Below are 12,500 nucleotides of genomic sequence, written 5' to 3'. Positions count from 1 at the left end.
ATATAAGACTATTCAGTTAGGAGGTACAGTTATCCAACACAAAAATGAGGAAAATATCTCAAAATGTACAGATTCCTCTAGAGTGAAAGTTGAATCAATAAAATTATGGAATTATGGACACTTTCAAATAGATTATAAAACATAATGTCAAATAAAATGGAGATTTAGATCATCTCTTAAAATTAAGTAAGTATATTCACCCAACATACATGAATAAAAGAGAAAATATTATTCTTGTTTGAAAGTCATACAATCATAGTACATAAATAATTTCATTCTCATATATGCAGAAACAATCTATGAGAAATTAAAGTAACAAGCACAAGCAAGATTACCCCTTCACATAAGCTTTTTTTAGAATCTCTTCCCATATGTACTTTTAAAAATTGATTACATAATTTAGATTGTCTGGAATAACTAAAGATACTTTCTAAATGCACTGCAAATTGGGATTTGTTTTTGAAAACCATCATCACACAGAATTTGAGACACCCTAATTTGTATCATATTTATTTGCCAATTTACTTCCCCCAAACACCCACACCCCTGTTCCTATTCCCAAATTAGACTTCAAAATCCCTGAGAACAGAACCTATCCATCTTTTTATTTCCTTATTGGACCCAAAGTTGTGGCAAGGAAGATATTCTTTAATGAATGGACAACTGCATGAATGAGAGTGAAAGAACATGCAAGCCAGAGCTGTCCGATTCTTGCCTTTGATAGCTCATCCTAGTCAAATGAAGATGGGTTCAGTAACATATGTTCATAGTGGAATGAAGTGTAATCACTAGACTGTGCTCTATATAGAGCACATCCTTTAGAACACTCTTACCCAAGCCATGATTTGCAGAAACTAAAACGTAGGCTAATAAAAGGTTTCCCCTGTTTTTTATAAAAAGAGTCCCATCAGTCAAATAATTTGGGAAATCCAGTTTAAAGAAATTCAAGTAACAATTTTTACTGCTAGACTCCACAAAGCACATAATATGCTAATATGCAGTATCACTTTCTAAGATGTATCAAAGAATACTTTTGGTCTTTGATCATCTCAGAAGAGCATTCTAAGGAACAGAGTTTAGGAAACAATGTTTTAGAAGAATAAAAACATTCTGAACAATGTTTTAGAAGATTTAACATTGCCAAAGCAGAATTATAGATTTGAAAAAATATCTAATGTCCCATGTATTATTCAGAATGTTTCGCTTCTGTCTCTACAGGAAGTAGAAGCAAAATTATCATGAGCATTCTTCCACACTCATTGCTCATTTTGAAAGGACAAGAGAATATCCTTTACAGTTACTGATAATCCTTAGTTAGGTTTGGTTATTACACTTCATTTAAGAGTTTTCTTAATTTTTCCTCAAAATATCTCCTAGTAATTTCTTCCTCTCTTTTCCTCTTTCTAAATGTATATGTACAAAGGTAGTAGGGACCTCTGAAATGCCTTAAAAACATTAAAAAAATGCCTTAAAAAATCTCTGACAATGGATTTTTATGACTGATTAATCTCTAGAAGTATTGAGAGAACATCAAAACTATTTAACAAATAGGTTGACTATGGAATTTCCATGAGGAAAACATCAGTGGATATTGTCCTGGGAGTTCATCCAGGTCCATTAGGATTCTGCAAAATAATTTGCCTTCTGTTTGACTAAACCACAAATATCATCATGAAAGATGTTGTTTCTCCACAGGGAGAAGAGATACTATAGGAATTAAAGGGAAAGTAGGAAGCTAGCTAAACCTACCACGTGGATTATCACAAGATCTGGACCTAACGCCGGCTCTGTCACTAGCTGTGTCACTTTGGGACATTTCTCAATGATTCAAAATGTCAGGAATCTCATGTGAAAATAAGAGAAAGTAACAATCTCAGTGACTTTCAAACTGTTTGTCTCAGGAGCTGCTGTGGTTGTACATTACGAAGAGTAGGAGGACAGGGAAGGAGAAACCAAGTAAGTGATCTGATCTCACTTCCATCTTCCAATCAAGCAGGTCTACTTTTATGTATTTTGTATCCTAAACTTCAGAGGACTGTTTAATTTTTTAAAGGTCCTATTCATTTTTTAAAAAAAATAGAAAAAAACCATAGATTATATAATCTAAAGCTTTGTTTAGATATAATATGTTCCAGTTCACATTTTTAATGAAAAGTTTTCATCTTGGGGGAAAAAGTAAATGGGCTTTTATATTTTTTTCTATTCATTCATGTGCTCCTGATTCAAGTAAAATAAAACCTTAATAACTTTTCTTACTTTATATAGCTTATTTTACACTTTTGTAATATGTTCCTTAAATAAAAAGATGAGCTGATGTGTTGCTTTTCAAAATAAAATTAAAGACAACATGGGGAGTAGATGACATCAACTCCAGCCCACATTTGACTTTAGTTATTTTTTCGTAGTGCCTTTGGGCACTTAAATACTGCACTGCATTATCTTTGAGGTAGAACAAAAACAAGGACAAAACAAAGGCAAAAAATTCACATAAAAAGGGAAAATGAGAAAGAAAGCTGTGTGATTATTTCTTTTTAACATGATTTTCATCATCAGGCTTTGCAGTCTTCTTTGACACAAAGTTGAGATATAGTCTTCTTAATCCGAAGAGCAGTTAGTCGTGCTGCCCCATTGGCATACCAGCACTCACGCATTATTCTCCCCATGACTCGGAGTGCCTTAAGAGAAAAAAATATCAAAATCTTTAGCACAAAACACAGTACAAGAGAAGAAAAATCACAAACGCAGGAATTGATGCTAAGCTCTGATATAGAAATAATAAATTTAAATCAATAGGAGAAGGAGATCAGGGTCAAATCACCTCAAAAATCCTGTCCAGCGTGTCTCCCCTCAGACAGACACCAAGGTGTCTCCCTTCAAACACAGAATGGGTCATCTCCACTCAGACAGAGATTAGAGTCTCCTCTGAGACAAGGATCACGTGGTAACCAGAAGAGAGAATCAGTCTCCTCTCAAACAAGGGTGAAGTCACCTCTCCTTAGAAAAATACTAGAGCATCTCCTCTCAGACAGAAACCAGGGTGATTTCTTTCAGAAAAAAGACCAGGGCAACTCCCTTCAGAAAGACATCAGAGTGTCTCCCCTCAGAAAAGAACCAGGGCTTCCCTACTGGTCTAGTGGTTAAGAATCTGCCTGCTAATGCAGGGGACATGGGTTAAATCTCTGGTCCGGGAAGATCCCAGATGCTGGAGGAACTAAGCCTGTGTACCACAACTACTGAGCCTGCACTCTAGAGCCCTCAAGCTGCAACCACTGAAGCCTGTGCACCTAGAGCTGGTGCTCTGCAACAAGAGAAGACGTCTCCACAATGAAAAGCCCACATACTGCAGCAGAGTGGCCCCTGCTCATGGCAACCAGAGAAAGCCAAAGCACAGCAATGAAGACCCAGTGCTGAAAATAATAAATAAATAAATCTGAAAAAAAAAAAAGAAAAACAGAAACTAGAGCATTTCCCCAGAGACAGAGACCAGGGTCCTCCTCTCACAAAAAGATCAGAGTGTCTCCTCTTGACAGAGACCAGAGAGATTTCTCTTAGAAAAAGATCAGAGCTCTACCTTCAGACAGAGACCAAAGTATCTCCCCTCAGACAAGGACCATGGCTTCTCCTCTCAGGCCAAGACCAGGACAACTTTTCTCAGAAAAAGACCAGGGTGTCTCTCCTCAGAAAGGCACCAGAGCATTTTCCCATACAGACAGCAATGTGTCCATTCTCAGGGATCAGGGAGTCTCCTCTCAGACAAGGACAAAGGCAGCTGTCCTCAAACAGAGAGTAGGACATCCCCCCTCTGAAAGGAACCAGGGCATCTGACCTTGAACAGAGATGGGCATCTCCTCTCAGAGGAACCAGAGCATCTCCTCACCAAAAGAGATCAAGGTAACTCACAAAAAGACCAGGACATTTCCCCTCCAAGAAAAGGGTTTCTCCCCTCAGTCAGAGACTGTGTGCCCCCTCTCAGAAAGGGACCACAGTATCTCCCCTCAGACAAGGACCAAGGCATCTCCCCTCAGAAAGGAGCCCCAGCAACTTCTCTCGCAGACTAGGGCTTTCCCTTCAGACAGAAAGCAGAGCATCTCCTCCTAGGGGGACCATGGCATATCCAGACAGAGAATGACCAGGACAATTTCTTTCAGAAAAAGTTCAGGATGCTTCCTTTGAGCCAGAGACCTGAGTGCCCCCCTCAGCTAGTGTTCAGGGTGTCTCCCCTGTGACAGACATCAGGATGTCTCTTAGAAAGGGACCAGGGTGTCTCCTCTCAGAAAGGGACTAGAGTGTTTCCCCTCAGACAGACACCAGGGAGACTTCTATCATATAAAGACTGGGGCTCTCCCCTAGACAGAGGGAGAGCCTCTTTTCAGAGACCTGGGGGTCTCCCCTATGACAGAGACCAAGTCATCTCCCCTCAGATAGAGACCTGTCATCTCCCCTCAGACAGCATCCATAGTGTCTCCCCTGTGACATGAACCGTGTGACTTCTCCCAGAAAAAGACCAGGGTATCTCCTCTCATAAAGGGGCCCGGAGGTCTGCTCTGCACTCAGGCAGAGTGCATGGCCCATTGCTTGCTAGATGGTTTGCAGCTATCATTTGTGGACCTTGAAGGTAGCTACAGGAGATGATAGGGAGCCTTTGCTCAATGGCATTTTGGTTTATGGAATTACACTATTATATTTAAGGGCATGTTTGATTAGCATAAGGTGAAATGAAGATCAGTTTCATTTATTTAATCTTTTCTGTAGAGATTAGTTACCAGGACTTCCCTGGTGGCTCAGACGGTAAAGCGCCTGTCTACAATGCAGGAGACCTGGGTTCCATCCCTGGGTCGGGAAGATACGCTGGAAAAGGAAATGGCAATCCACTCCAGTATTATTGCCTGGAAAATCCCATGGACAGAGGAGCCTGGTAGGCTACAGTCCATAGGATCGCAAAGAGTCGGACACGACTGAGCGACTTCACTTCACTTTCACTATTTATTTGGCTTCCACCTACTATACTAAACATAATTTAAGGAAAGAGAATGTGGTCATCTTATACTACATCCTTTTAGAGTAAGTAAAATCAATTGAATAGCTTTATCTTCTTGAGAATATCAATAAGCATTGAAACGCAATTAGTTAATATTTTCATGCATTTTATGTATGCATTGTATGAAAATTTTCCTCTTCCATCAAAGCTGCATAAAAATAATATGCTTTCAATTAAGAAATTATACATGTTATATATAAAATAGCTAACAATTTCTACCCTTGGGCTTTCAGAGCATATAAGCTTTCTTTAAAACCTTTGTAGTGAAATTAACACCATGACCTGACAGCCCCATCAACAGAAAATTGGATTAAAGATTTACTGAGCATGGCCCCACCCATCAGAACAAGACCCAGTTTCCCCCTCAGTCAGTCTCTCCCATCAGGAAGCTTCCATAAGCCTTTTATCCTTCTCCATCAGAAGGCAGACAGACTGAAAACCACAGTCACAGAAAACTAACCAATCTGATCACATGGACCACAGCCTTGTCTAACTCAATGAAACTATGAGCCATGCCATGTAGGGCCACCCAAGATGGACAGGTCATGGTGGAGAGTTCTGACAAAACGTGGTCCTCTAGAGAAGGGAATGGCAAACCACTTCAGTATTCTTGCTTTGAGAACCCCCTAAACAGCAGGAAAAGGCAAAAAGATAGGACACTGAAAGATGAACTCCCCAAGTCAGTAGGTGCCCAAAATGCTACTGGAGATCAGTGGAGAAAAAACTCCAGAAAGAATGAAGAGATGGAGGCAAAGCAAAAATAACACCCATTTGTGGATGTGACTGGTGATGGAAGTAAAGTCCGGTGCTGTAAAGAGCAATATTGCATAGGAACCTGGAATGTCAGGGTCATGAATCAAGGCAAATTGGAAGGGGTCAAACAGGAGATGGCAACAGTGAACATCGACATTCTAGGAATCAGTGAACTAAGATGGACTGGAATGGGTGAATTTAACTCAGATGACCATTATATCTACTACTGTGGGCAGGAATCCCTTAGAAAAAATAGAGTAGCCATCATAGTCAACAAAAGAGTCCGAAAGGCAGTACCTGGGTGCAATCTCAGAAATGACAGAATGATCTCTGTTTGTTTCCAAGGTGAACCATTCAATATCACAGTAATCCAAGTCTATGCCCCTAGCAGTAACACTGAAGAAGCTGAAGGTGAATGGTTCTATGAAGACCTACAAGACCTTCTAGAAGTAACACCCAAAAAGGATGTCCTTTTCATTATAGGGGACTGGAATGCAAAAGTAGGAAGTCAGGAGATAATTGGAGTAACAGTCAAATTTGGCTTTGTAATATAGAATGAAGCGGGGCAAAGACTAACAGAGTTTTGCCAAGAGAACGCACTGGTCATAGCAAACACCCTCTTCCAGCAACACAAGAGAAGATTCTACACATGGACATCACCAGATGGTTAATACCGAAATCAGATCGATTATATTCTTTGCAACCAAAGATAGAGAAGATCTATACAGTCAGCAAAAACAAGACCAGGAGCTGACTGTGGCTTAGATCATTAACTCCTTATTGCAAAATTCAGATTTAAATTGAAGAAAGTAGGAAAAACTACTAGAACATTTAGGTATGACCTAAATCTGCTGCTGCTGCTAAGTTGCTTCAGTCGTGTCCAACTCTCTGAGACCCTATAGCCTGCAGCCCACCAGGCTCCCGTCCCTGGGATTCTCCAAGCAAGAATACTGGAGTGGATTGCGATTTCCTTCTTCAGTGCATGAAAGTGAAAAATGAAAGTGAAGTTGCTCAGTCGTGTCTGACTCTTCGTGACTCCATGGACTGTAGCCTACTAGGCTTCTCTGTCCATGGGATTTCCCAGGCAAGAATACTGTAGTGGGTTGCCATTGCCTTCTCCGTGACCTAAAGCTAATCCCTTATGATTATACAGTGGAAGTGACAAAGAGATTCAAGGGATTAGATATGATAGACAGAGTGCCTGAGGAACTATGGACAGAGGTTTGTGACATTGTACAGGAGGCAGGGATCAAGACCCCTCCCCAAGAAAAAGAAATGCAAAAAGGCAAAATGGTTGTCTGAGAAGGCCTTACAAATAGCTGTGAAAAGAAGAGAAGTAAAAGGCAAAGGATAAAAGGGAAGATATACGCATTTGAATGCAGAGTTCCAAAGAATAGCAAGGAGAGATAAGAAAGCCTTCCTCAGTGATCAATGCAAAGAAATAGAGGAAAACTATAGAATGGGAAAGACTAGAGATCTCTTCAAGAAAATTAGAGATACCAAGGGAACATTTCATGCAAAGGTGGGTACAATAAAGGACAGAAATTGTATGGACCTAACAGAAGCAGAAGACATTAAGAAGCGGTGGCAAGAATACACAGAAGAACTATAAAAAAAAGATCTTCACAACCCAGATAACAATGGTGAGATCACTCACCTAGAGCCAGACATCCTGGAATGTGAAGTCAAGTGGGCCTTAGGAAGCATCACTAGGAACAAAGCTAGTGGAGGTGATGGAATTCCAGTTGAGCTATTTCAAATTCTAAAAGATGATGCTGTGAAAGTACTGCACAAAATATGCCAGCAAATTTGGAAAACTCAGCAGTGGCCACAGGACTGGAAAAGGTCAGTTTTCATTCCAATCCCAAAGAAAGGCAATGCCAACGAATGCTCAAACAACTGCACAACTGTACTCATCTCACACGCTAGCAAAATAATGCTCAAAATACTCCAAGCCAGGCTTCAGCAGTATGTAACAATGAACTTTCAGATGTTCAAGCTGGATTTAGAAAAGGCAGAGGAACCAGAGATCAAATTGCCAACATCTGGTGGATCATCGAAAAAGCAAGACAGTTGCAGAAAAGCATCTACTTCTGCTTAATTGACTATGCTAAAGCCTTTGACTATGTGGATCACAACAAACTGTGGAAAATTCTTCAAGAGATGAGAATATAAACCACCTGACCTGCCTCCTGAGAAATCTGTATGCAGATCTGGTGGTGTGGTATTCAGAATCTGTATACATAAATCTGTATGCAACACTTAGAATGGGACATGGAACAACAGACTGGTTCAAAATAGGAAAAGAAGTACGTCAAGGCTGTATATTGTCACCCTGCTTATTTAACTTATATGCAGAGTACATCATGAGAAACGCTGGGCTAGATGAAGCACAAGCTGGAATCAAGATTGCAGAGAGAAATATCAATAACCTAAGATATGCAGATGAAACCACCCTTATGGCAGAAACTGAAGAAGAACTAAAGAGTCTCTTGATGAAACTGAAAGAAGAGAGTGAAAAAGTTGGCTTAAAACTCAACATTCAGAAAACTAAGATCATGGCATCCAGTCCCATCACTTTATGGCAAATAGGGAAACAAAGGAAACAGTGACAGACTTTATTTTTCTCCAAGGATGCTTGAGCCAGATGCTTGAGCCAGATGCTTACTGCAGCCATGAAATTAAAAGACAATTGCTCTTTGGAAGAAAAGTTATGACCAACCTAGACAGCATATTAAAAAGCAGAGACATTACTTCACCAACAAAGGTCCATCTAGTCAAAGCTATGGCTTTTCCAGTAGTTATGTATGGATGTGAGAGTTGGACTATAAAGAAAGCTGAGCACTGAAGAATTGATGCTTTTGAACTGTGGTGTTGGAGAAGACTTTTGAAAGTCCCTTGGACTGCAAGCAGATCAAACCAGTCCATCGTAAAAGAAATCAGTCCTGAATATTCATTGGAAGGACTGATGCTGAAGCTGAAACTCCACTACTTTGGCCACCTGATGTGAAGAACCGACTCATCGGAAAAGACCCTGGGGCTGGGAAAGATTGAAAGTGGGAGGAGAAGGGAACAACAGAGGATGAGATGGTTGGAAGGCATCACCGACTCAATGGACATGAGTTTGAGTAAACTCAGGGAGTTGGTGATGGACAGGGAGGCCTGACGTGCTGCAGTCCATGGGGTTGCCTAGAGTTGGACAGACTGAGCGACTGAACTGAACAGTGAAATTAAGATATTTTTTAAAATTCTGTAAAAAACACAGATATTAACGCTATAGAGGATATACATTTTCCTTTAATTGAAAATTGAAAATTAATTTAATTATGGGAATATGACAGAATGACTATTCTACAAAATATTCTACAAAAGGACATTAAAGACAAAAATGGATATGGGATGGGCTGGAAATTCTCTGTGTTGATCTTGATGATAAGTATACACATATACTTTTTTTTTAAAGTCATCAAGCTGGACACTAAAATTTATGCATTTTATTATATGTAAATTATACCACAATAAAATAATGATAAAAATCAGTATAAGTGAACTGGTAAATAAATAAGATAAATACTCAGAAGGGAAAACAATGAGAAGGCATGAATCCAGAGTGGTGAAAGAAATCACTGTAGCAAGGAGCTGCTCTGGGGGCATCTTTGGATCTTACAGTCTATAATTTCAGAATTGGCGGACTACATGTGAAAGACAGGAAACACAGTCCAAAGCACACAAAAAGTGTCAGATGAAGATGTTTACAAAGTCTAGACTGTAAGGATGAATTGGTCATAGAAGGAACTTTCAAAGAAAATTGTCTAAATCTTGACACTTGGCAAAGAAAAAAAATCAAAGTTTAGCCTTATGATGTTGCAGTAAACCTGAATTCATAATGAAAATTCACAAGCAGATGAGGAAACAAACCATCTTTAACAAGAGGCAGTTAAAACAAAAAATAGGAAAATCAAACCTATCAAAACACTAGATGTTAGAGTTAAATGATATGAAAAATAAAATAAGTAAAAGCAAAGAGAAAAGTCTAAACATTAGTATAAAAAAGTGTATTTACAAAAGAAAAAGTACTTTTCATGTCAGTAAAATCTGACATGAAAAATATAACCATTATAATAAAAACCTAAATGGATGAGTTAAATGAGAGATTGTGCTGTGCTGTGCTAAGTCGCTTCATTTGTATCTGACTCTTCATGACCGTATGGACTGTAGCCCACCAGGGTCCTCTATCCATGGGATTCTCCAGGTAAAATATTGGAGTGGGTTGCCATGCCTTCCTCCAGGGGATCTTCCCAACCCAGGGATGGTAGAATTCACGTCTCTTGCAGCTCCCTCTTTGGCAGATGGCTTCTTCACTACTAGTGCCACCTGGGAAGCCCAAATGGCAGATTAGACACATGTAAATATAGAATTGGTGAACTGTAAGATAAATATGAGAGATTATTCATAAATGCAGTAATATGAATAATAGGAAAGAATAAGAGACAAGCAAAGTAAAATGAATGGTCTAACATGCATACAATGAGTTCTCTAAAAATGGGCAAGAAAAAAAATGAAAAGATGAACTATTTGAAGAGATAATGGCTCGGAATTTTCCACAACTGAAGACAGTCACAAATCTTAAGAATCAGAAAGTCCAAAATGTCCAGGCAAAATTAATCAAGAGATATCCATACCAAATACATCATAGAGAAACTCAGAATGCAAAAGACATAAAGAAGTTCTTAAAGAGGTCTGGAAGAAAAGATAAATTAACTAAAAATAATCTAAAATTAGCTGACTTCTCAACAACAATAATGGAAGTTAGAAGCCAGTGGAATAACATCTTTAAAGTACTTAGAGAAAATAACTGCAAACCTAAATTCTAATGCCCAGATAAACTATTTGTTCAGAATTGAGGACAAAATAAAGATATTTTCAGACACCCAAACACTGAAAGAACTTACAACTTTTAGATCCTCACTAAAAAGCAATTCAAATAAAATACATTTAGAAGATGCACATGAAAAAATCAGAAAATTACCTTAAAATGAAGCTCTGAGAGCCAAGAAGGAATGTTGAACAAAGAAAATAATAAACATATTCACAATTTCAGAAAAAAACAATGATGGTATAAATATCTCACAAATATCTAATATGTGGGATTAATACAAAACAAAAGAGAACTAAAATATTGGGCAAAAATGAACAAATTCATTACATAAAATGTAGAAAATTCATTGTAAAAAAATGACATTGTTAGGCCTATTCTAGGAATGCATGATTAGTTTAACAGTGGAAAATCCATAAATGCAATCTATCATAATAAGACACTAAAGCAGAAATGACATATCACCTCAGAGATAGGAAGAAAGCTTTTATCAAACAAAAGTCAGTTTTTATGAGCAAAACCCACAACAAATATGACATTCAAAAGTGAGAGATGTAGGAGCAAACCTATCATCCTTCCCAGGCAACATTATACTGGAAGTCCTAGAAATTGCAATAACAAAGCTATGAGGATTGTTTCTAGAACTCTCATTATTTGAGAGTCCCTTGGACTGCAAGGAGATCCAACCAGTCCATTCTAAAGGAGATCAGTCCTGGGTGTTCTTTGGAAGGACTGATGCTAAAGCTGAAACTCCAATACTTTGGCCACCTCATGCGAAGAGTTGACTCATTGGATAAGACTCTGATGCTGGGAGGGATTAGGGGCAGGAGGAGAAGGGGACGACAGAGGATGAGATGGCTGGATGGCATCACCAACTCAGTGGACATGAGTCTGAGTGAACTCCGGGAGTTGGTGATGGACAGGGAAGCCTGGTGTGCTGCAATTCATGGGGTTGCAAAGAGTCGGACACGACTGAGCAACTGAACTGAACTGAACTGAATGATCATCTATGTGGACACTCCAAAAGAATCTACAGTTTTATATCCTAAAGAAATAATTTGTACAGACATATACACACAGAGCAGTGTTGTTCTAAAAGAAGCTAAAAATCACACATATGATAATCAACAGCAGAATGAAAAAAAGAAATTGTGGTATATCCATACAATAGAATACTATACAGATATGAAAATAAACCAATAATAGCTGTACTATATAAGGTAAAGTTAAAAAAAAAAAAACTAAGAAGAATATCCATAGTATCAATAATATATTTCACAAATAAAAGTTAGCCATAAATATATAGCTAAATTCTAAAGAAAAGAAAAGTAATAATAAAATTATTAGTTACAATAGCAGCCTCTCAAAAGGGTAAAGAATGTTCAAAGGTATTAGAAGTGTTCTATTTTTTAAATGTGGAATTCTAATATTATCCTTTAAATTTATATATGTGTTAATATTCTTTCATTTATGCATGAAATGGATAATGTTAGAAAAAGTTTTAATTTAATTTAAATTTTGTTATAAATGCCTCAAATTCTGCTTCTAAAATAAGTATATTTTACCTATATAGAATACTTTACCTGTATTCTAAACAAAATAGAAATATCAGGACATAAATCTTGCCTTAAATAGAAAATGAGTTGAGTGAAATATGAAGGAAAGGAAAAATGAGGGGAAAAAATAACTGTTTAAGACATGACATATGACAAAGCCAAAACGAAAATATGTCACCTAAAAAAAGACCTCAAGCATTACACTTAAACATGACAGAAGATAAACAGTTGTAATTGGGATGGGGAGATTAAAGCATTAAAATAGTTTTGGAATTTG

At 38.2% G+C, this 12,500-nt stretch overlaps 1 protein-coding gene across 1 annotated transcript in view; it reads right to left on the bottom strand.

The window, feature by feature from the left end:
* Positions 1-205: 205 nt before the first annotated feature.
* The window catches only part of ACVR1C (activin A receptor type 1C), an 82,928-nt gene continuing 70,633 nt past the window's right edge, over positions 206-12,500 (bottom strand). The window contains exon 9 of the mRNA XM_055572517.1: positions 206-2,675. Within this exon, the coding sequence (XP_055428492.1) occupies positions 2,550-2,675 (126 nt within the window). The 3' untranslated portion in view covers positions 206-2,549. The remainder of the gene's footprint in view (positions 2,676-12,500) is intronic.

The sequence above is a fragment of the Bubalus kerabau genome, chromosome 3, assembly GCF_029407905.1.
Source record: "Bubalus kerabau isolate K-KA32 ecotype Philippines breed swamp buffalo chromosome 3, PCC_UOA_SB_1v2, whole genome shotgun sequence".
In the NCBI taxonomy this organism is placed as follows: domain Eukaryota; kingdom Metazoa; phylum Chordata; class Mammalia; order Artiodactyla; family Bovidae; genus Bubalus; species Bubalus kerabau.
This window is presented reverse-complemented; position numbering and strand designations above follow the sequence as displayed.